This window comes from Rattus norvegicus, chromosome X, assembly GCF_036323735.1.
Source record: "Rattus norvegicus strain BN/NHsdMcwi chromosome X, GRCr8, whole genome shotgun sequence".
Taxonomy (NCBI): domain Eukaryota; kingdom Metazoa; phylum Chordata; class Mammalia; order Rodentia; family Muridae; genus Rattus; species Rattus norvegicus.
The window spans coordinates 12,530,606-12,555,968 of NC_086039.1; the positions used below are offsets into that span (position 1 = coordinate 12,530,606).

At 42.7% G+C, this 25,363-nt stretch overlaps 1 protein-coding gene and 1 pseudogene across 1 annotated transcript; one reads left to right on the forward strand and one right to left on the reverse strand.

Annotated features, from left to right (window-relative positions):
* Positions 1–6,141: 6,141 nt before the first annotated feature.
* Tma7-ps1 (translation machinery associated 7 homolog, pseudogene 1) lies at positions 6,142–6,897 on the forward strand (annotated as a pseudogene).
* A 1,609-nt stretch (positions 6,898–8,506) lies between these two features.
* Positions 8,507–12,223, reverse strand: LOC134484055 (small ribosomal subunit protein eS27-like). The gene has a single exon (XM_063280433.1). It carries the CDS (start codon positions 11,031–11,033, stop codon positions 10,875–10,877), a length of 159 nt encoding a protein of 52 aa, XP_063136503.1. The 5' UTR covers positions 11,034–12,223; the 3' UTR covers positions 8,507–10,874.
* Positions 12,224–25,363: the final 13,140 nt, after the last annotated feature.

The window sequence follows — 25,363 nt, forward strand, 5'->3', positions numbered from 1 at the left end:
TCAGTAACAGCCTTGGCCCCCCTTTACTTCCACACTGTTGATTTATTGAAAATGCAGGCCAATCCGTCCTTCACACTGGCTGATGGCTTCTGCAGGCGGTCAGTCCACTTACTTGCTCTTTCCTCTAAGGCACAGAAACGTACTGAAGCTTTGTTATAGGCGGGACAATTTAACAGGCACTGCTATGTACTTTGGGTCACACCAGCACACGAGATGGATAGAGAGAGAGTGTGTTGTCTCACCCGCACACAGGCTGGAATCCTTTGTGGGATCAGGGAGCGCAAGCCTGGTTCATCTATTAGAAAGTTTCCAGGTCTAGTTTTACTTAATGCTTTCTTTATTACTTAGTGTCCAATAATGATCGTTCTTGAAATCCATCACTTTCATCTTTTGTTTTCTTATATATTTATTTACTTTTATTGTATGTGCCCTGGTGTTTTGCCTGCCTGTGTGCCTAGGTGAAGGTGTTAGAGTCCCTGGAACACGAGTTACAGATAGCTTCAAGCTGTCATGGGGTGCTGGGAATTAAACTGGGGTCCTCTGGAAGAGTAGCCACTGCTCTTAACTGCCAAGCTGTCTCTCCAAGTCCTTACCTTTTGTTTCCATAAAGGGCCTTGCACAGACTTGTCTATGTAGCCCAAGCTGGCCTAGGATTCATGATCCTACGCCTCTGCCTCCTAAGTGCTGGGATTGCACGTGCTGGCTAGCATGAGAAAGTCCCCAGGTTCATTTATTCTGCATGCACATGAATTATTGACAAATGAAACAATACGAGGCCTGGTGTTTGCTGCAAAGAGGTGAAGACAGGTAAGTGGGAGTGTGGGATTGGCTCCGGGCTGGGAACTGGAGACTCTAGACACTGGCTATTTTTTTTTTTTTTTGGTTCTTTTTTTTTTTTCCGGAGCTGGGGACCGAACCCAGGGCCTTGCGCTTCCTAGGCAAGCGCTCTACCACTGAGCTAAATCCCCAACCCCTAGACACTGGCTATTAAAACTCATTATGTGACTCCTTTTGTTGTTCTATTGCTTTTTTTTTAAAGTATGTGTATGCTTGTGTTTTGTTTTGTTTGTGACAGGGTCTCATTTAGCCCGGGCTGCTCGAACTCACTGTGTAGCTAAGGATGGCCTTGAACATCTGTCTGATCCAGGTGTGTGCTACCAGGCCAGGTTTGCCACCCACCCCCAGCCCCGGGTCCTGGTGTTTAAAAAGCTTTGTTTGAAGCTTTTCTGAAGTGGGAGGGATGTTGGATGTTTTCCTTTTGTCCTCTGGATCTACTCTCTGCCATTCCCCACCATGTGCTGCACCTTCGAGGCTGGCCCCTATGAACAGAATCAGTGGGCTCCAGTGACCTCTGTTGGGTTTGGGAACTGGAATGGAAACAAGGAGTCGGAGGCCCCGCAGGCCCAGCAGGCCCTGCACCGTAGCTTCCCAAGGCCTCCCGCGGAGAGTCCTGGGGAGCCGCCTGCTTGCGACCAATCACGACCTCAGCTCCACCAGCGCTTTTCCCACCGCTGCTACTGCCTCTTGCCATGCTGGACTGCCCCAGCCGAGTGGCTTTCCTATATCCTGCCACACTTTCAGGAACAGTCCTTCATTAAATTCTTAAATTACCCAGTTGGAGTGTGTCATCTGTTTCTTGCTGGGTCCTGTCTGCTACCAGAAGGCGATTAGCAGCAAAAAGACCAGATCAAGGCCGAAAGCCCCGGAAGAGACCGGGGTGGGGGTGGGGGTGGGGGTGGGGTGTGTGTGTGACTGAAACGAAAGGAATGACCACGAGGGACAGAGGTGATAAACGAATTATGTGATAGGGGCCGGTGTCTCAAACATCAAAAATCAGGGGCCAATCTCAAACAGCCCTAGTGGACAGAGTAAACAGCTCCGTTAGCCCTGATGCATCCCTTTGGAATCCCGGGCCTGCTGAAATGGGTGTAGACCTGCAGGACAGGCTCCGCTGGGTTCTTTGAACGCCGGCTTTCCCAGATGCTTGGGGCCTGGCAGTTAGCCAGAAGCTCAGAATCTTCCCTCCTGAGGGGACTCTCAGCTGCCATCGGGGGCCCTGGGGGCACAACAGGAGAGTCTAGGTGACCTCTGGGGAAAAAACAGCCCCTAAATCCTGCCCAGAGAGCTGGGGTGGGAAAGTTAAGTGGTGACTCCTCTAGAAGCTAGTGACACCGCTGCAAAATCCGCACATGGTTGGAGTGGGAGGAGCTTGGGCACCTGGCTTAGTACTGCAGTTAATACTGGGAAGAGGCGGTGCTAGAAAGATCTCTTGGTTACTGCCCCAAAGCCTCTCTAAATGTTCTCGTTTAAAACACATTCATTGGAGGCTGAAGAGATGGCTCAGCAGTTAAGAGTGTGTCCTGCTCTAGCAGAGGATCTGAGTTCAGTTCCAAACACCCGGATCAGGTTACTCACAACGCCTGTAACTCCAGCTCCAGGGAGATATGATGCTGCTAGCCTCTGTGACTACACACAAACACACATGCACATGGTTTTTAAAAATCCTTAGAAATAAACACATTTACATAATATTTTACATAATCGATAGTTCAACGTGAATCAAAAACAAAATATATAGGGGAGGAAGACACAGCTCAGCTAACAGAGCCCTGACCTAACAACAGTCCAAAGCACAGACCCAATGTGGTAACTCAGGTCTAAGCATTCAGGGCACCGAGGAAGATGAGTTCAAGGTCATCTTCCGCTACATACTTTGAGGCTGGCCTGGAATACAGGAGACTGTGACTCAAAACTAGAAAGTAAACTAAACTAAAATGTATCCACCAACACTAGTGAGAGGCGCTGTCCCTCATCTCTAGTCCCCTCCGCTCCAGGTAGGCAGCCATTGTGGGCCTTTGGGGGCAGGGTTAGTGCAAGAATGAGCAAAAGCAAGCCTGGACCCTCATTCTCTCCTTTTTAACGTTGTAGGTGGTTTGTTTTTCCTTAAAAATATATTGAAAAAAATTTCCAAATTGATTCATATAGAGCTCCCCCCTGCTGTCCTCAGTAGTATCCAATTGTACAACAATGCTTTGAGACATCGCTATAGACAGGCATTCGGTTATTTTCTGTTACTGACAATGCATACCTGTTGATTGACAGTCCTGTATAATGTTGTACCCAGTACAGACCACCTCCCATGTCTGATAATGTATGTCTCTGGGTGGAGTCAATGCCTAGAAATGAACTAACTGGATCAAAGAGCATATATTAAAGCCAGCCACACGGCTTGGTGGGTAAGGTCAGCTGGGCCAAGCCTGGGAACCCGAGTTCGATCTCCAGAATCCACATAGTAGAAGCAGAGATGGTATGCTGTTTATTTTATTTATTTATTCTTTTTGTCAGCTTGACACAAGCTAGGGTCAACTGAGAAAATGCTATATAAATGTTCTATAGCTAAGCCTGTGGGTGGATTTCTTGATTAATGATAGATGTGGGAAAGCCCAGTCCACTATGGGCAGTGCCACCCCTAGGCAGATGGTCCTAGGTTATATACGTGAGCAAGCTGAACAGCCATGGAGAGCCAGCCAAGTGAGCAGTGCTCCTCCATGGTTTTTGCTTAAGTTCCTGCTTTGAATTCCTGCCCTGACTTCCCTCAGTGACTGACTGAAATAATAGTGTAAGCTGAAATAAAATGAGCTCCTTTCTCTCCATCTTGCTTTGGGTTATGGTGTTTATCACGCCAATAAAAAGTAAGCCAAAAGTTGTCTTATAACCTCACATGAGGAAGCAGAATAGCAAGCATGTACACACACACACACACACACACACACACACACACACACACACACACACACAAAATAAATAGATAATTCTTTAACTATTATAAATTCTTGTTATTTTGATAGATATTGCTAAATTGACTTGAGTTTCTTTCTCTTTCTCTTTTGAGATATACAAATTCTTACTACACAGCCTAGTTTGACCTCTTCAATTCTCCAGCTTAGCCTCCCACATGCTGGAATTACAAGTGTGTGTCAGCACACTTGGCTTACTAAATGGACTTCTGTGACTGTTGGACCAATCTATACTCCATCCTATCAATGTCTTTTTTTTTAAAGATTTATTTTTTATTTATATAAGTACACTGTAGCTGTCATCAGACACATCAGAAGAGGGCATCAGATCCCATTACAGATGGTTGTGAGCCACCATGTGGTTGCTGGGAATTGAACTCAGGACCTCTGGAAGAGCAGTCAGTGCTCTTAACCACTGAGCCATCTCTCCAGCCTCATCCCGTCAATGTCTTAAAGTGGCCAAGGCTAGTTAAAGACAGTTGCACAAGGGTTAGGATGTGGGATATCCTCTATTGCTCCAAATGAGATTCCTACCCTCTGGGAGCCATCTACCCAATGGAATACTTACTGTTTTCCATCTATCTTTCTTTTTTCTTTTTTTCGGAGCTGGGGACCGAACCCAGGGCCTTGTGCTTGCTAGGCAAGCGCTCTACCACTGAGCTAAATCCCCAACCCCCCATCTACCTTTTTTAAAATCTGGATCTTCCTAGATTTAGGCTAGCCTTTCTATATTAGTTTTCTTGTATATGCATGTGAGTGGGCCTGTACATTCATGTGGAGGCCAGAGATCAGTGTTGGGGCTCTTTCTCAATCACTCTCCACCTGAGCTTTGGAGACAAAGTCTCTCACCAAACTTGACCAATTGGCTAGACTGGCTTGCCAGCAAGACCCAGGAATCCTTGTCCCCAGCACTGGAGCTAGAGGCCAGGGATTGAGATCCAAACTCAGGTCCTCATACTTGAACAGCTTTCCTCACCAATCCATCTTCCCAGCCCTCTATGTTAGTTTTCTATTGATGTATAATAAATTACCAAGTTAGTAGCTTGCAGTAGCATAAACCTATCACCTCGCAGTTCTGTGGGTACAAGTTAGCTGAGTCTTCTACAGTCTTACCAGAGTGAAACCAAGGTCTCAGCTTTTACAGGTAGGCTGTGTTCTCATCAGAGCCCCGGGAACCACTAACAGAGCCTTAGAAGTTGCTGGTAAGATTCATTTCCTTATAGTTTTTTAGAGCTAGAAAAAGTGGGTATAGGTCTCTAGTCTCCGTTTAAGCTTCTCTCCATCCTTGCACTCAAAACTCTGGCTTCTCCTCCAACCTGCCCCACAACAGTATGTCCACATAAAACGTTTCTGACCAGATAAAACTTGTCTGCAATTTAGCAATCCTATCTTCAGTGCTAGGGATATTTTGTGGGTCATGCGGGGACCATTATCCTGTAAACATATCTGAGATCAAGGCTGTTTTCTCTAAGAATAAGAAGCTATCCCCAAAATGCGCCTGGATGGTCCTGACATCTTTTCATCTCACATTCCCGTACAGATTAAAACTGTGTTAATCGGGGTTGGGGATTTGGCTCAGTGGTAGAGCGCTTACCTAGGTAAGCGCAAGGCCCTGGGTTCGGTCCCCAGCTCCGGAAAAAAGAACCAAAAAAAAAAAAAAAGAACTGTGTTAATCTTTTAGACGGATCAGATTACAGTTAAGCTACATGATTACGCAATCCTCTCACCACGTAAGACTTTTGGACTCCTTTATGCCTAGGTCTAAAAAGCAAAGTCCTTGTCACAATTTTTTTTGCAATTTCTGGTGTGTGTGTGTGTGTGTGTGTGTGTGTGTGTGTGTGCATGCACGTGCGTGCGTGTAGTTGTGGAGCAACCCACCCCTCAACTACCCCTAAGATGTTGGGAATTATACTTCATTGCTCTTCTGCCTTACTCGCTGAGACATGGGCTCTCAGTGAAGCCAGAGCTCACCCGCTATGGAAGTCTCTTGCTCTGTCTACACTTTCTGCGGCTGGAAGTACAGGTGGGCTGGCATTTACATGGATTCTGGGAGTCCAAATCCAGTCCTCATATTTGCCTGTCAAGCGCCTTAACCACTGAGCCATCTCCCCAGCCAAGGATTGCAAATTTTATATGAGGTTCTGGGGGAAGACTGTTCTTTAAGTCAGTCACATGTAAATATTAACATCTCTCTATAGCAGGTACCAAACTGACTTCAGAGAAAGTGGCAGAGAATGTCTGTACGTCTTGGCTTGACAACAGTCCTGAAATCACCCCCAAGGGCAACTTTTCTTCAGAGTCTCATAGGTTTTGGGCTCTTTAGAAGACATTTTACTTCCTCCCTCTCTTTAAAAATAAAAACAAGGGTCCGGCCTAGGATCAGGGTCTGGTGAAGGGGCAGGAGGCACCATGTCGGGCCGCAAAGGTGGCAAAAAGAAGCCCCTGAAACAGCCCAAGAAGCAGACCAAGGAGATGGACGAGGAAGATAAGGCTTTCAAGCAGAAACAAAAGGAGGAACAGAGAAACTCGAGGAGCTAAAAGCCAAGGCCATGGGGAAGGGTCCTCTGGTCACAGGTGGAATTAAGAAATCTGGCAAAAAGTAAGCTGTTCTCACATCTGAGGTGATGGTGACCCTCCTCTTCCATTCCTATTTAAACATCTGGATTCCCTGCCGTAACATCTTTGCCACTACAACTAGAATGAAGTGTTATCCTGTAACCTGTCAAACATCTGGATTCCCTGCTGTAACATCTTTGCCACTACAACTAGAATGAAGTGTTATCCTGTAACCTGTCAAACATCTGGATTCCCTGCTATAACATCTTTGCCACTACAACTAGAATGAAGTGTTATCCTGTAACCTGTCAAACATCTGGATTCCCTGCCGTAACATCTTTGCCACTACAACTAGAATGAAGTGTTATCCTGTAACCTGTCAAACATCTGGATTCCCTGCCGTAACATCTTTGCCACTACAACTAGAATGAAGTGTTATCCTGTAACCTGTCAAACATCTGGATTCCCTGCTATAACATCTTTGCCACCGAATAGCTAGAATGAAGTGTTATCCTGGAGCCTGTTGTTGTACATTGTAATGAACTTTTGTAAAAACAAAACAAAACAAAACAAACAATGAATGAACTGAGTAATGCAAAAAATAAAAATAAGAACAAGGGCCGGAGAGGTGGCTCAGTGGTTAAGAGCACCCGACTGCTCTTCCAGAGGTCCTGAGTTCAGATCCCAGCAACCACATGATGGCTCACACCCATCTGTAATGAGATCTGATGCCCTCTTCTGGTGTGTCTGAAGACAGCTACAGTGTACTCATACATAATAAAGAAATAAATCTTTTAAAAAAATTTAAAAACAGACAAACATTTTATTTTGAGCCAGGCATAGTGGCATACCCTTTTAATCCCAGTACTTGGGAGGAAGAAGCAGCAGATCTTTGAGTTTGAGGTCAGCCTGGTGTACAGAGCAAGCTCCAGGACAGCCAAGGCTACCCAGAGAAATGTCTCAAATGCCTCCTACTCCTGCCCTGCCCTTCCCAAATCCCAGTACTTGGGAGGAGACGGGGGTGGGGGGGCAGTTCTTTCTGAAATTGAGGTCAGCCTGGTCTACAGAGCACGTTCCAAGCCAGCTGGTGCTACAGAATGAGATCATGTCCCCAAACAAACAAACCTCAACATTTTACATTCATATTCTAGCTTTCCTTTCAGGTGTAAAAACGTACCAGGAGAGCCCCAAGGATCCTTTCCACGGTGGCGCGATCTTTACAGGGCCATAAGCAGGCTGTGACTCCACTGAAGTGAAGATACAGGCCATTATGCGGAGTTGCTGATGTCTTTTTTATTAATTCTGATTTTCTTTTGTTTTTGTTTTTACTTTCAACTGTCACACTGGTTTCCATAGCAACTGTGCCATTTTGCATTTCCACAAAAACGCAGGGGATTCTAATCTTTGCCAACAGCTCTTTTTAAAGAGTAGCCGTCCTAATAGATGTGACACGGTGCTCTTTCAGTGACTTGCACGTATGCATGCGAGTATGTGCATATACATGTATGTGTGCATGTACTAACCCGGTGTTGTGGACACCAGACTTTCCTTAAAGACACAGGCTCCCATTGACCCTGAGGCTTGTCATTTAGACTAGAAAGATATTCAAATTACCTATTTTATTTTCAATCATTTATTTTTAGTTTATGTGCACTGGTATTTTTGCCTGCTGGCCAATGAGGCTTCAGGATCCTTTTGTCTCTCCCCCACCCCCATCACTGGAATTACAGATGCTCACAGCCGTACACATGCTCTTACACATGTACACAGCTCTTACACATGATCTGGGGATCCACAGTCAGTCTTCTTGCTTTCGCATTGACCATTTACCCACTGAGTGACTTCTGCTGCCCAGAGTTTAGTTTTGATTTGAGTTTCTCAAATGATTAGTGATATTGGGTATCTTCTTGTGTGAGTCTTGACTATTTCTGTATCTTTTCCGAGACATGCTGTGTTTTATACTTAATTTTTGTGTATACATGTACATGATAGTGTATCGAAAGACACTTACTTTTAAGGTTATTCTTTTTAAAGAAAGTATAATGGGCATTATTTATTTATTTGTGTATTTGTGTATGTATGTATGTATGTATTCATTTAGCGTGCATATGTGTGTGAGCAGTCATGCCATAGTGTGAATGTGAGGTTAGAGAACAACTTGCAGAGGGTGGTCCCCCACATCCACCCCGGAGGACCCAGAGTTTAGACGCAGGTCCTCAGGCTTACTGTTGTCTGCCTTTATCCCCTGAGCCATCTCAGTGACCCGTGATTTTTCCTCTTTAAACTAGTAGGCTAGTGGATCACACCGAATTGTTTTAGAGCTAGTCTTACACCCCTGGAATAAAGTCTACCTTTTCAGTTGCATAATTCTTTTTATATGTTAGTATGTTTCATATATGCTCAGTTCTATGTGACAATATTTTGCTGCTTATCTCTGCAGGTACATGTGCAATGGGTGTTGGTTTGTAGAACCTGTTTGTGCAATCTTTGTCTAGTCTTTCTGGCTTCAGAAAATAAATTGGGAACTTGATTCTGGTTTTTTGGGGTTGTTTTTGTTTTTGTTTTTTTTCAAGATACTATATAGAATTGGTAGAGTTCTCCAATGAGACCATATAGCTACCTATATTTATTTTAGGGAGAGTTTTTAAATTACAAATTTGATTCTCTTGATAGTGGTAGAGATATCAAATGGCCTATTGTTAATTTTTAAAAATAATTTCTTTTTAGTTTATGTGCCTTTTTGCCTGCGTGTATGAGAGTGTCAGTCCCTTGGGACTGGAATTAGACCACTGTGAGCTACCACGTGGGTGCTGGGAACCAACCTAACCCCTCTGAAGAGCAGCCAGTGCTGTTAACTTCTGAGTCATCTCTCCTGCCCCTCGAATTACCAATGTCATATTGGTAAGTTGGAATTATGTTCCCCTCTTTGGGTCATCTGTCTATTTGCTCTAGTTGTCAAATCAATGTGTGTAGCGTTCTCCCCAAAGTTCTCAGGCTTTTTGATGCTGACGTAGCCTGTAGCGACACCCCCCAGTCCACTCTTGATATTGGTCAGCCATGTCTGGCTTTCACGAGCATTCTGCTTTCACACTGACCACAGTTCCCTTCTTTTTCTTCATTTTTTCTTTGTTCATCTAAATGGAATTTCATCATCAAGCTTGCTGATGAATTCACAGAACCAACTCTGTGTTTCATTGGCTTTTAAAATATTTTTAATTTTTTTTTGTGGCGCAGTTGTTGTTTTGTTTGTTTGCTTGCTTACTTTTGGGCACAGAATCTCACAGTGTAGCTCTGGCTGGCCCGGAAATATGTCGACCAGGCTGGCTTCTCACTCAGAGATTCGGCTGTCTCAGCCCATGAAGCCCTAAGATGAAGCCATCATGACTGATCTTGTTTTACTATTTTATTTTATTTTTTTTGGAGCTGAGGACCAAACCCAGGGCCTTGTGCTTGCTAGGTAAGCGCTCTACCACAGAGCTAAATCCCCAACCCCTGTTTTACTATTTTAATTTTATTTAATTTTCTCTCATCTTTCTTACTCCCTTTCCTCTGCTTGCTTTTTACTCTGAATTCTCGAGGCACATTGTGCTGCTGTCAGGTACAGTGTTCTATAGACGTTGATGGGATTCTAGGGAATGATGGTCATGATGCGTTTCTCTGTCGTCTCGCAGATTTTCTGTTTAGCTGTGGGTAAACTGCTGTTGTCTATTCTTCCTTTCAGGTCCAGTGCGTTCCCATCCCCATGGTTTTGATGCTCTGTTGGCTGGTGCACATACATTTACAAATGCCGCGTCCGTTTTCTGTCTCGATGTTTTTATCATGATACAAGGTCTCGCTTTGATGTGGGTGATTTTCCTTTCTCTACACTCTATCTTATCTCATATGACCAGTCATAATTTCTTTTAATTAATGTTTGCAATCTATATCACTTTTCATCCTTTTACCCTTTTTTAAAAAAAAGGGTATTTAACATGTGGGAGTACACAGTCGCTATCTTCAGACACACCAGAAGAGGGCATCAGATCCCATTACAGATGGTTGTGAGCCACCATGTGGTTGCTGGGAATTGAACTCAAGACCTCTGGAAGAGCAGTCAGTGCTCTTAACCACTGAGCCATCTCTCCAGTCCCCTTATCCTTTTACTTTCAATAGGCCCTTTTAAAAAATGTGTCTGGGTGTGGGTGCATTTGCATGGGTGCAGGTGTCTTAGTCCCTCTAGAACTGGAGTTACTCACAGGGTGTGTGGAACTGAATTAGGTTCTCTGCAGGAGCAGTAGCTACTTTTAGCCACTGAGCCATTTCTCTCGCTCCTCATTCCGCCTTTGAAGTTACTTTCTTGTATACACAACATTACAGGACTGTGCCTTTAAAATGTACTCTACTACTCTCTGCTTGTAATCGGTGTATTTGGACAGTCTCTGCTTAAGGTAATTAAATCTGCTGTTTTGTTTGTTTTCTGGGTTTTTTCTTTCCAAAATGTGTTTATTGGGAAGGTTCCCACTCATCTTGAATCAGGGACTTTCAGTGCTGCTTCCTCCTGAAGGAGCATCCTTCTGTCGGCCTTGCTTTTCTACCTGTAGGCTGACAGAGCATAGTGGAACAGCTAACACACAAGACTACTGTTGGTGCATGGCTAAAGCCTGTGGTGATTTTATAGCATCCTGGGCATTGCACATCCATAAAGTAGGAATTGGGGCTCTGCACCTAGCGCTTTTTCTTGTGTTTCCTCTTCTCCTCTTCTGGAGAGGCATGTTCTCGTAGGGAGGTCGTCACCAGAAAGGCTTTTTAAAAAAAGATTTATTTATTTTTATTTATTATATATAAGTACACTGTAGCTATCTTCAGACACACCAGAAGAGGGCATCAGATTCCATTGTGAGTCACCATGTGGTTGCTGGGATTTGAACTCAGGACCTCTGGAAGAGCAGGCTGAGCCATCTCTCCAACCCCTTGTTTTCTGTTTTTCTTTTTCATTTTCTATTTTTTTTTCTGCTGTCCTGGGTTTTCTTGAACATTTCTTATAATTCTATATTTTTTTATTTTTAGTACTTTTTCATGTGTGTTTCTTTGTATTTTTTTTCTTATTGCTTTCTCCAGGAATCACATCATATCGTTATTTTTTTTTTATGTATTTGGGGCTGAGCATGTAATGCCTGCATTTCTTATGTGAGTGGACGGTGCTTCTTTTTCTCCACCGCATTGGCCCTGGGGATCAGGCAATAAGACTTAGTAACAAGCATCTGCATCTTCCTGGCCCAGAATTATATCACACAGATAGAATTACATCATCAGAATCATCTCTTCAACGTTTTGAATGATGGGCAGAAGTTTTATGCCTATTTATAATACTCTCCCTCATTTGTAGTTAAGTCCTCTGGGCTATTTCCTCTAGAGGTACTGGACACTGGGCTAAGCAGTCCACAGTGTGTGCCTTAGTAGCCTGCAAAATGTCTATGAGCCAAGAGACAGAAAGTTGTAACTGCTCATAATTTTCCCTACCGCAGCCTCTTTTCCTTCCGTCTGTTCCAAGAGTTCTTTTCTTATCCTTCGGTTGTGGCCTTCCTCTGCCCTTTATTTAGGAAGCTTGCTGGAAACAATTAACCTTCATTTTCTGGTATCTGAGAGTGTCAGCATTTCCTCTTCTTTCTAACGGATATTTTCATAGCATACAGGAGTCCAGATTGACAGTTCTTTTATGTCTGAAAAATACACGTCCTGCCTCCTTCTAGTCTGTTCCCTGAGCAAGGCTGTTCCTCAGCAACTTCTCTGCAGTCCTGCGGTGTCACTCCTTCCAGTGTCCCTCCTTCCAGTGTTTCCTGCTTTTAAGATTTTTTTCCCACCGTCCTTCATTTTCTTTGTTATTGTTATTGTTGTTGTTGTTGTTGTTGTTTCGGGTTATTGGATTTATTTATTATATGTAAGTACACTGTAGCTGTCTTCAGACACACCAGAAGAGGGCATCAGATCTCCTTACAGATGGTTGTGAGCCACCATGTGGTTGCTGGGAATTGAACTCAGGACCTCTGGAAGAGCAGTCGGGGCTCTTAATCGCTGAGCCATCTCTCCAGTCCGGAACTCTTTATTTTCAAAGGTTGATCATAAGTATAGTCTTGTTTCATCTGTATGGGGTTTGTCCTGTTTCCTGTTTACTCTGTTAGGTCACATGGCATTCCTTTGCCAAATGTGGGACGCTCTCAGCCATTACTTTTTCAGAGTCTACTTTGGTCTTAGTGTTATCTTCGGGGCCACCAGAGATAAATGCTAGAGTCCCTAAGGTCTCATGTATTTGTGTGCTTTTTCACTTCTTTCTTCTGCTGTTGGGGTGGGTAGTTGTTCTTTCTGTCTCCTCCACTCTCTTATTGAGCCTGTTCAGTGAGTTTTAGATTTGGGGACCCCTCCATCTAAATTTTTCATTTGTTTCTTTATGGCTTTTATATTTGTTGACACAATTTATTTGTTTATCTTAACTTTTGGAGTGTTTTGCCTACATGTATGTCTACACACCAGATGCAGGTCTGTTGCCCTCTGAGGCCACAAGACCATGTCAGATCCCTTGGAACACCAAACTTAACAGATGATTGTGAGCTGCCATCTGGGTGCTAGGAATCCAAGTCAGGTCCTCTGGAAAATAATTCAGTGCTTGTAACTACTGAGCCATCTTTCCCTCCTTTATATTTTATTTTTAAGGCAAACATTTTTAATTGAAAATACTTTTTAAAATATAATACATCCTGATTACAGTTTCCCTCCCTCTACTCCTCCCAGTTCCTCCCCACCTCATGTCTCATCCAGATCTACCCCATTTCTGTCTCATTATAAAATAAATAGGCTTCTAATGGACAATAATAAAAATAATAAGATAAACAAAAACAAACATATCAGAATAGGACAAAACAAACAAACAGAAGGAAAATTGCCCAGGAGAGGCACAAGAAACAGAGAAACAGATACGGCTGCAGCCACCCACCTGTTCATTCATTCAGGAATCCGAGAGAGAGGGAGAGAGAGGGAGAGAGAGGGAGAGAGAGGGAGAGAGAGGGAGAGAGAGAGAGAGAGAGAGAATTTCAAAAAGAAAGACAAGGAACCTCTAAAGATGTCACTGAGTGTGTTTTCTGTCGGCAGTGAACAGCTGGGCACGCAGCCTACACTTAAGAGTAGTTTGTTTCTCCAGTGAGTCTGTCTCCCTTGGAGGCAACTACGTTTTCATTTGTGAGTGGTTATCAATGGGCGATAGCTTCTGTCTTAGGAATGGGAGCCTGTGTCCACTTTTTTTCAGCTCTAGGACCCCATCTGGTGCAGACCCATGTAGGCCCTGTGCCTGCTGCCTCAGTCTCTGTCCATAGGAGCTTTGACCCTGTTGATTTAGAGGGCCTTGTTTCCTTGGTGTCCTCCATCACCTCTGCACCTCTGGTCCTTACACCCTTCCCACCTCCTCTTGTACATGGTTCTCTGAGCCCTAAGGGGAAGGATTTGATGGAAGGTCCCAGTTTAGGGCAGAGTGTTCCAAGGTCTCACTCTTTATGGAATGTCTGCCTGTGGCTTTCTCTATATCTGCTCCCATCTGCGACACAGAGTAGTTTCTCCAATGATAGCTGAGGAAGGCACTGATCTAGGAGTCCAGCAGAATGCCATTTTATTGCTATGTTCCTTTAGTACAACAGAAGGATTTAGTATCCCCTAGGTCCCTGGGCTCTCTAGTATTAGATTCTCAAGCACTATCATGTCTGGATTTCATCTCATGGACTGGGCCTTAAGTCAAATCACATAGTGGTTGGTTGCTCCCACAAGCTTTGCACCACTGTTGCACTAGCGCATCTTGTAGACAGGGGACCATGGTACATAAAGGATTTGTGGCTGGGTTGGTGTTTACATTCGTCCTTTGGTAGCAGGCAGACTACCAAGAACACTAGAGCGCAGGGGTGAAGGCTCTAGGTAGGCAGCAGCTGACCTCTGTGTTTACTGAGTTACTTAGGTGCTGTCTTCAGCAATGACACCTGCTGTCAGTGTGTGGAGAGCAACCCACAGTCTAGGCTACAGCCTGGGTTGTTTGTGGGTTCCCATGGGACCCCTTTGGCCAACTCAATTAGATGTAACCCATTCCCAGTACTGGAAGCTTTATTTGGTGACAAGTCCAGTCGGGGCTCTGTCTTCCCCATTGTTTGGTGATTTCATCTAGAATATATATATATATATATATATATATATATATAGTTTTTTATAGTACCATACTATGTTTTCACAGTACCTGTCAAATGGGCTTTAGTTTTAGCTGTCACTCCCTGTATTTCCTTCCTTGTCTCCCTCTTCCCTGATCCTCCCATTTCACTTTCCCACCTAGTCCACCCATAAGAGGTGGACTAGATTTTATTCTTGTTCCTAGGGAGATCCCTTACTCTATACTAACCTCTGTGGTTCTAGTTTATAGCTTGTTTATCCTTAGCATGACCTAACAGCTACTATCCGCATATAAGTGAATGCATACCATATTCCTCTTTCTGCATTTTGCTTACCTCACTCTGGATGACTTTTTTTCTAGTGCTAATCATTTACCTGCAAATTTCATTGTGTAAAGGCACCACATTTTCTATATCCATTCTTCAGTTAAGGGACATCTAGGTTGTTTCCAGTTTCTGGCCATAGTAAATAGAACGCAGTTGATCAGGTAACACTATCGTAGGATGAAGCATGCTTTGGTATACGCCTAAGGTGAACCTTGGGGTAGATCAATTCCTAGCTTCCTAGATGAACCACCACACTGCTTTCCACAGTGGCTGCACCAGTTTGGATGCAGTGGTTGGATGTCCCTCTTACTCCATATCCTCACCAGCATGAGCTGCTACTTCTTTTTATTGATCTTAGCCATCCTGACAGGTGGAAGATGAACTCTCAAAGTAGTTTTCATTTGCACTTGCCTGTTGGCTAAGGATGTTGAACATTTCTTTAAGTGTTGCTCAGCCATTTGAGTTTCCTCTGTTGAGAATTCCTGTTTAGATCTGTGCCCCCTTTTAAATTGGATATTTGCTTACTTGATACCTGTTTTTTGTTGTTGTTGTTGTTTTTTTTTTTTTTTTTGAGTTCTTTATATATTTGAGAAATTAGGCCTCTAGTAGATGTGTAGTTGGGAAAAATCTTTTCCCATTCTGTAGGCTGCTGCTTTGTTGGAAAGTCTATGCCCTTGGCCATGCAGAGCTTTTCAGTTTCATGAAGTCCCATTTATTCCTTGTCCATCTTAGTCCCTGGGCTAACGGTGTTCTGCTCAGGAAGTTGATTCCCATGCCATTGTGTTCAAGATGGTTCCCCGCTTTCTTTTCTATTTGGTTCAGTGGATCTGGTATTTGAGATCTTTGATCTACTTGGTCTTAAGTTCAGGTCGGTATGTATGGATCTATTTGTGATCGCCCACTTGTAGACATTCAGTTTGACCAGCACCATTTGTTGAAGATGCTTTTTCCCCCCAGAAATGCTGTGTATTTCTGGCTTCTAAAAAAAATTAGGTGTCCATATGTGTATGGATTTATGTTTGGGTCTTCAATTCAATTCCATTGATTAACATGTGGGTTTTTGTGCCAACACAATGCTGCTGCTGCTGCTGTTGTTGTTGTTATTGTTATTACAGCTTTATAGTACAATTTGAGGTGGGGGATGTGACACCTCCAGCAGTTCTTTTATTGTATGGGATTGTTTTGACTGTACTGTTTGTTTGTTTGTTTTTTATTTATCCATATAAAGCTGAAAAGTGCCCTTTCAAGATCTGTGAAAAAATTGTGTTAGAATTTTGATGGGGATTGCATTAAATCACTAAATTGCTTTTGGTAAGATGATCACTTTTACTGTTAATCTTACACAGCCCATGAACAGGGGAGATCGTTCCATCTTCTGATATCTTTTTTAATTTCTTACTTCAATGTTTTAAAGTTTTTAATCACACAAGTTTTTCACTTGCTTGCTTAAAGCTACCTAAGGTATTTTATATTATTTATGGCTGTTGTGAAGGGTGTTGTTTCCTTTCCTTTTTCAGCCCATTTGTCATTTGTATATAGGAGGGCTACTGATGTTTGTAACTTAGTTTTGTATCCTTCTACTTTGCTGCAAGTGTTTATTGGTTGTAGAGTTTCCCGGTGAAATTTTTAGGCCACTTATGTATACTATCATATCATCCGCAAATAAAGATACTTTGACTCCTTCCTTTCCAATTTGTATGGCCTTGATTCTTTTCAGTTGTTTTATTTTTCTAGCTAGAAGTTCAAGTACTATATTGAATAAGTAGGGAGAGAGTGGGCAGCCTTGTCTAGTCCCTGATTTTAGTGGGATTGCTTCAAGTTTCTCTCCATTTAGTTTGATGTTGGCTACTGGTTTGCTGTTTTATTGCTTTTATTATGTTTAGGTATGGGCCTTGAATTCCTGATCTTTCCAGGACTTTTAACATGAAGGGGTGTTGAATTTTATCAATGACTTTTTCTGTATCTAATGAAGTGATTATGTGGTTTCTGTCTTTTGGTTTGTTTACATAATGGATTACATTTATCAATTTATGTATGCTGAACCATCCCTGAATCCCTAGGATGAAGCTTACTTTATCATGGTAAATTTTTTTAATGTGTTCTTAGATTCAGTTTGTATTTTATTGAGATTTTTGCATCTATGTTCATAGGGGATACTGTAATTCTCTCTCTCTCTCTCTCTCTCTCTCTCTCTCTCTCTCGGGGGTTGGGTCTTTATGTGGTTTGTATATAAGGGTGACTGTGACCCCATAAGAAAAAATGAGCAGTGTTCCTTTGTTTCTATTTTGTGGAATAATTTGGGGAGTATTGGCATTAGCTCTTAGGGTTAGGGTCTTTAAAAGTCTGGTAAAATGCTGTGCTAAAAACATATAGTTGAGAGCTTTTTTGGGTCTGTAGATTTTAATTACTGCTACTATTTCACTGGGTTTTATGGGCTTGTGTTTCTTTTTTTTTCTTTTTCTCTCTTTTTTGTGATTGAGTTATATTTAATATTTTCCTGTAAATATTTTGTGATATTTTCCTTGTACTGAATGGATTGCAATATCCCTTACTAATTCATCACATGGTATGTGGGAAGAAATATACGATTCTGGGATTAAAGATAATTTTCCAAAAGCTAAAGTCTTTGAGTGTTTTATAAAGAAATAAAATGTTGCATATCAAGATAAAAAATGCTTTCCAAAATAGACTTCAAATGAGACCTTATTTCAAATATAATTAGTTGAAAGGTCAATGATGTGAAATGGTCCCTGCTGGGAAACCCTGAGGGTGTCCCGCAACAAAGGCCTCCTGCACTGTGAGCACAAGGGACTGATGAGACTCTAGCATGATTTGGAATAATGCATCTCATTTCCCAAACTGTCTTGTTACTCCGGATGGGTGGTAGATCACATCCCACCCACCAACTTACACCACATGGGCTTGTGTTTCTTTAAACATTTATTATGTATATGTACATTGTAGCTGTCTTCAGACACAGCAGAAGAGGGCATCAGATCTCATTACAGATGACTGTGAGCCACCATGTGGTTGCTGGGTTTTGAACTCAGGACCTTTGGAAGACCAGTCAATGCTCTTAACCGCTGAGCCATCTCACCAGCCCTATGGGTCTGTTTAAATTGCTTATTTGATCTTAACTTTGGCAGGCAGTATGTATCAAGACATTTATCATTTCATTTAGATTTCCCAATTTGGTGGAATACAGGTTTTTAAAATATGATCTTATGATTGATTCTCTGTATTTCCTTGATATCCATTTTTATGTCCCTTTTTACCTCTAATTTTGTTCATTTGGATCTTCTCTCTTTGCCTTTTAATTTGGATAAGAGTTTGTCAGTCTTATTGACTTTCTCAAAGAACCAACAACTCTTTGTTTCATTGATTTATTATATTGTTTTCTTTTGTTTATTTCTCTTATAGATTTCAGCTCTGAATTTGATTATCTTGCCATCTATTCCTTTTGGGTGATTTCTTCTTTATGTTTTCTGATGTGCTGTTAAGTTGCTAGTGTAAGATCTCTCCAATTTTGTATGTAGGCACTTGGTGCTATGAACTTGACTCTTAGACCCCTTTTCATTGTGTCCCATAAGTTTGGGTATACTGTATATTCACTTTCATTGAATTCTAGAAAGTCTCTAATTTCTTTCTTGACCCATTTTTTTTTAGTCAATAAAGAGTAGAACAGTTTCCATGAGTTTGTAAGCTTTCTGTTGTTCCTGTTGTTGATATCCAGCTTTAATCTGCCGTGGTCTGGTAGAATGCAAGGTGTTGTTTCAATTTTCTTGTGCCTGTTGAGACTTGCTTTGAATGTGGTCAATTTGGGGAAGAGTTGCATGAGGAGCTGAGAAGAAGGAATATTCCTTTGTATTTGGGTGAAATGGTCTATAAATATCTTTTAGGTCCATTCGGTTTATGATGTCAATTAGCATTTCTCTGCGGGTTTTGTTTTATTTAATTAGTTTTGTCTGGATGACCTGTCTATTGTCAAGAGTGGAGTACTGAAGTCTCCCACTATCAATGTGTGAGCCTTGATATGTGATTTAAGCTGTAGTGATGTTTCCTTTATGAACTTGGGTGCCCTTTTGTTTGGGGCATTGATGTTAAGAACTGCAATGTCTCTCTTTTTTTAAAAGATTTATTTATTATATATAACTACACTGTAGATGCCTTCAGACACACCAGAAGAGGGCATCAGATCTCATTACAGATGGTTGTGAGCCACCATGTGGTTGCTGGGATTTGAACTCAGGACCTCTGGAAGAGGAGTCAGTGCTCTTAACCACTGAGCCATCTCTCCAGCCCCTTCAAACATATATTTAATTTCTCCCTTGAATTAGTTTTATGATAGCTGCCTTAAGATCTTTTGTTGATTATTTTAATATGCATTTCATCTTGATGTTGGCATCTGTAGGTTATAGATTGTCAGGTTTTGTTGTTTTCGCTGGTATTTCTTTTTCTTCCAGATGAATCCTCAGTATATCACTCTAGCTGGCTTGGAACTTAAAATGTAGACCAAGCTGACCTCTAATTCTCCAGCCTCCCAAGTGCTGTAACTAAAGGCAGGTACCACCACCATGTCTAGCAAACAAAAAAAAATTAGTTTGGGGGAGGTGGAGAGGTCAGGGTTTCATGTAGCCAAGGCTGGCCTCAAACTCACTATGTACCCAAGGCTGCTTGTGAATTCTTGATCTCCCTACCTCCATTGCCTACATGCTGACATTGCAGGGGTGTGCTGGGGCTCTGCATTGTGCAGCTCTGGGGACTGACTCCTGGGCATCATGCATCACAGGCAAGTGCTCTATCAATCAAACTGTATCTCTGGCCCTACTATATATTTTTGAGACTTGGACATTTGGAGCATTATATTATAGTAAATTTTATTTGAACTTTCTGGTTTTGCTGACATTTTTAATGCTATTCCATCAGTGGAAACAGGGTACAATGTCCCCTTATCACTCAATCTCTGTGGACAACAGGGAGGAGAGTTTATTGCAGCTGTGTGAGAAGTCCAGGCTCAGGTAGGCTCAATGTTTCTAGGGATAGTAAGATTCTTTTCCTCCCCGCCTGGCTTCCTGGGGCACCACCCAAGATACAGGTTGTGTGGTTGCCTCCTTGCCATGCTGTAATAGGAGTATGCTGGCTCCACACTTGGCCTTCCCTAATAAGATAAGATGGGACGTTGCCTTAGTTTGCTTTGGTACCAGTGATAAAGATATGACCAAAAGCAACCTGAGAAGGAAAGGCTTTATTTTAGCTCATAACTCTTAGGTCACACTTCCTCTCTGAGGGAAGTCAGAGCAAGAACCTGGAGGCAGGAACCTGGAGGCAGGAACCTGGAGGCAGGAACCTGGAGGCAGGAGTTGAAGCCAAGACCATGGAGGAGTGCTGCTTATTGGCTTGCTCAGCCTGCAATTGTCTACTTCCCAGGCCCACCTGCCTAGGAGTGACACCACTCACAGTGGGCTGAGCTCTCCCACATTAAACACCAATCAAGAAAATGCCCTACAGGTTTGCCTGAAGACTCTTGTGGCATTTTCTCAGTTGAGGGTCCCCTTTTCCAGATGATCTGAATCTGAGCTTGTGTCAAGTTCACAAAAAAAAAAAAACAAAAAAAAAAAAAAACCCTAGCCAGCACAGGTAACTTATTATAGCAAGACAAGTGTGGAATTTGAGGCCCTCCACTAAGCCTCTGTTGGCACTGGCAGAGGTAAGGCCATAGTTTTGGTTTTTCTGTCAGTACAGTCTCTGTCTAAAATTCCTCTGTCTGCCAATGCTGGTCTTTTCCTGGTCCTTTTGTTTTGTTATGTTTTATTTATGTGTTTATTTGCTTATTCTATACTGAGACAGACTCTTGCTATGTAGCCTAGGCTGTCCTCAAATTCAAGATTTTCCTTCTTTGCCCTCCCAAGAGCTGGGATTACCAACAGGAGCCATCACACCCAGATCCTTCCTGGTCTTTTGGCTAGGAAAAGCAGGCTTTTCCTGGGACTCTAAAAGTCTGTTCTCACTGATTCTCTGAGTGCCAACTTCTTTTGAGGTGGAGATCTAGAATGTAGGCATCAAAAGGAAACCATTGCCCTTGTGATTCTTGGACACTGAGTAAGATGAAGCCATCTTATGCTTGCTTTGTATATACTATCTTAAATTTGTCCTTAGCAGGACTGACAAGGACAAGAATGTCTACTCTATCTTCATGGAAATTCTTCTCATGAATTTTTAAAGGTTGCTAAATTATAACAGTTATATGACAAAGGGTCCACACCTTACACATACAGGACAACAACTCTCTGTTAGTAATATAGCCATGTGACCCAGAAATACAGTCAAGAAACCACACCGACATCACCTCTAAGAAGCCTCTTCATGTTCCTTCATGTGCCTAAATACAAAGTTCGCAGTATCCTAATTTCAGACACTATGGTTTTAGAGATGCTTGTTTTCATGTTTCTAAAGAGGAACCTTTAAAAAAATACATATAAATGCGTTTGGCTCTACCATTCTCCTACATAGGAAGCGGCCATAGCACCCAGCTATAATGGCAATGATCGATCCTCAAACACCACTTCCATAGAGATTGGCAGCAGCAGCAGCAGCAGCAGCAGCAGCAGCAGCAGCAGCAGCAGCAGCAGCAGCAGCGAGCGGACAATTGGTTCAACTAGCCAGGATGCAAGATCCATAGACACAAGAGCAGCCAGGCCAAAGAATGCCATACTGCCCTATCAGGCTCAAAGGGAGGAGCCCTACAGTGAAATACGATACTGGGAGGGGCTTCAGCGTAGGAGAACTCAGGGAGGTCAGCATGTATAACAAAGTGGCTTCTCTGTGGACCCAAGGAGCCAAAACAAATCCAATGAATCACTTCAGGCCAGTGTGCTACAGCACCTGAAGAGGTTGGCTCCAAGTTCTCACCCTTTTCTCCAGGAAGCCTCTGCTTCTAAGAAGGGAGACAATCCACTGAAGAATTCAAATTGGACACGCCCCCCCGCCCCCAGCTAACAGGATCTGCGATGCCCATCCCGAAGGTCTACAAAAAGGAGGCCAGAATCATCACAGAGAAATAGAATACTTTCAAAAGGCTTTTTTCCCCCCAGTTTCCACATGGGCAGTAAGTACCAAATGCCTAACTCTTTGGCATTTGAACAAAAAGGGCCAAGGAAGCTACAGAGCAAACTGTTGAGAAAAAAAGAGGAAACGAGTGGTTGGAACACTGCAATATACTTTCGGTAAAGCAAAAGTGAAACCAAAACCAAAAACCAATAAATCTATACATAGGGCCAGAGAAATGGTGCAAGAGGGGAAGGCCCTGCTTGCTGCCAAGCCTGACCACTGTAAGAGTAGAAGACGACCAGGAGAGAGCCACCTCCCGAAAGCTGTCCGCTGGTCTACACATGTGTGCTACTGCACAGATACAGACACTTACTCACACATAAATAAATGTATTAAAATGCTTTAAATACACAAATAATTGGACATGCTACTACACATCTGTAATTCTAGCACTTGGACCACAGAAGGGGGAGGATTTTGAGTTTAAAGTGGAGGTCAATCCAGGCTACCTACCAAGACCATTTCTAAAAACAAAGGCTGCATGTGTATCATGAACCAGACCCTGGATTTGAATTTCAGTGTTGAAATACACACACACACACACACACACACACACACACACACACACACACAGAGAGAGAGAGAGAGAGAGAGAGAGAGAGAGAGAAAGAGAGAGAGAGAGAAGTAGAGAGAGAGAAATAGAGAGAGACCAAATAAATAAATAAACAAGCAACAAAGGGCCAACAAGATGGCTCAATGGGTAAGAGTGCTTGTCGTGCAAGCCTCAAGACCTGGGTTCAATTCCTAGAGCCATGTAGACAGAAAGAAAGAACGGACTCCACAAAGCTGTACTATGAGCTCCCATCATACATACAGAGAGAAATTAATAATTAATTAATTAAAATAAACAGAAGTGAATACTCTGAGAGAGTTGATGTTTTACCATTTTATTGATAAGTATAATGAATTAGTTTATCATATTATTTATTTTGTTTAGAAACAAATCACTAATATTATGCTTTACATTTTATAACAAGCTTTTTAAGACTTTATATTCTTTGGTCCTTACAATTCCTGTGGGATGGGTGATATTATTCTCATTTAAGGTGAGAAAAACAATTTTTGTTTGTTTATCTTTTTGAGACAGGGTTTCTCTGTGTAGCCCTGGCTGTCCTAGAACTCACTCTGTAGACCAGGCTGGCCTGTAACTCACAGAGATCCATGTGCCTCTGCTTCCTGAGTGCAGGATTAAGGGCTTGCACCACCACTGCCCAGCTTTAAGGTGGGAAAATTTAGGCTCAGCAAAACAGAACGATATGTCCAAGGTCACCCAGGTAGACAGATTTAGTAGCCCCAGAAAGAAAGATTTGTCAATGGACCAATTTTTGAGAAGATTTTGATTGGCTCCGTTTTGATCACATGACCACAAAATGACCACCAATAGTAAGCAGGGTACTATGATTGACCTACTTGCCTACCATGGTCCTGTGGAGTCAAGGAAGGCAATCTGAAGTGACTTCAGAGGAAGTGTCTTGGTCACTGTTCTACTGATGTGAAGAGACACCATGACCAAGGCAACTCTTGTAAGAGGAAGCATTTAATAGGAGCTGGCTTACAGTTTCAGAGGGTTAGCCCTTTATCATCATGGCAGCAGACAGATATGGTGCTGGAGCAGTAGCTGAGAGTTCTGCATCCTAATCTGCCAGCCCAGAGACTGGGCCTGGCACAGGCCTTTGGAATCTCAGAGACTATTCCCAGCGACACACTGCCTCCAACAAGGCCAGATAACTTATGAGAATCAGTTCTCTGCTTCTTACATATGAGTCCAGGGGTCGCACTTAGGCCGTTGGGCTTGGCCTAAGGGCCCTTGCCCACTGAGCCACCTCCCTGGGCCCGTTTTTTTATGAGAATGTTGAAATAACTTTGTGTTTCTTTGTGTCTATGTCTTTGTCTCTCTCTTCTGGATCCACACTGAATGATTCATTTCATAATTCCGAATCTTACTTTGTAAAACTGGGACTGGACTGGTCTGGAAGAAGGTATGTACCCCTTACCACAGAGAGGAGAGAGAGATGGAGCCAAAAAACATATTTTGAAGACAAACTTGTGTTATGCTTCCCTCCACATTCCTTCATAAGGGCCATCTCATTTAAATAGCAATGTTGAAAATTATTTCTCACTTCAATACCACAGCAATAATTTCATGTATGTTCTTTTTAAAAACACTTATTTATGCTTGCTTTACCTGTATGAGTATATGAGTGTATGTTTAGATGTCATGTCCATGTGCACCTGTCCAACAAGGTCAGAAGACAGAATCGGATCCTCTGGAACTGGAGCCACTGAACTGGTTCTGGAAACGGAACCCTGGTACTCCGCAGTGATAGCAAGTGGACTCTTAACTACTGAGCTGTCTCTCGAGCCCCTCATGTCACTTCTAGTCTCTGGTGAGTTTTGTGTAGTTGGATATTGTAGGTGGATGTCTATATGCAGGTGAGGGCTGGCACAAGTTAGGTCAAGGCCTATGATTGGACAGTAAAAAGTAAGGTGGGGACAAAGTTTTTGTAAGGTGGGAGAGAAAAGGAAAGGAAAGAATCAAGAAGGAGACGGAGAAGGACCACCCCGATCCGGGTGGTCTTGATTGGCCCTAGGTAGTTATGTCTATTTCTTTTTTTTTTTTTTTTTTTTGCCGGAGCTGGGGACCGAACCCAGGGCCTTGCGCTCCCTAGGCAAGCGCTCTACCGCTGAGCTAAATCCCCAATCCCATGTCTATTTCTTAAGGGATGGATTTCTACAGATCAATTTATCTTATCTAGGTGGGTGGTTTATATCTTTATCATTTGGCTCTGAGTTTATGGTGTGGATCTTCTAGGGGGTGTAAAATTTGCTAAGTAAATCTGAAATAAAGCCAATGTAAAATTACCAGTTTCTGGAGTTTTGAATTTGTCGGGCTTGTTGGAGTATGGGCTGAGTTCATGGCTGGCAGAAAGGCAGCTGGGAGAGATACTAACCAAAGATAAATTAAGGTTAGTTCTATACGGCCCTACAGTGCAGGAACTAACTCAGGATAAAAGGTACCGATTTTTTAATAATTACTGCAACAAGATATTGTAGTAATTATGATGTACCTTGGCTTTCAAAATATGACAATATGCTCTATAATATTCCCACTATTCTTTACTAGCATATTTCTATCCCAACAGTTTGCAGGTACCTGAGCTAAACCTGCCTGCCGATAGGCGGTAAATGCCCTCTTACAGTGTGATGTGTTTAGTTCTCTTCAGCTCCAAGGTACTCAACCTGAGGGTCATGACACCTTTGGAGGTTGAATGATCTTTTCATAGGAGTCACATATCAGATACCCTGCACAGGGCACGGAACTCTATGAGGGAGTCAATTGAGGCCCAACACAGAGCAGTTGAAGCAGCGTGACATGGGTCCGGAGGAGCTGTAGCAAATTTA

What these genes read in the sequence shown, in the direction of transcription:
- LOC134484055 (XM_063280433.1), bottom strand. Translation starts at nt 11,033, where the DNA reads ATGGATGTGCAATGCCCAGGATGCTATAAAATCACCACAGGCTTTAGC.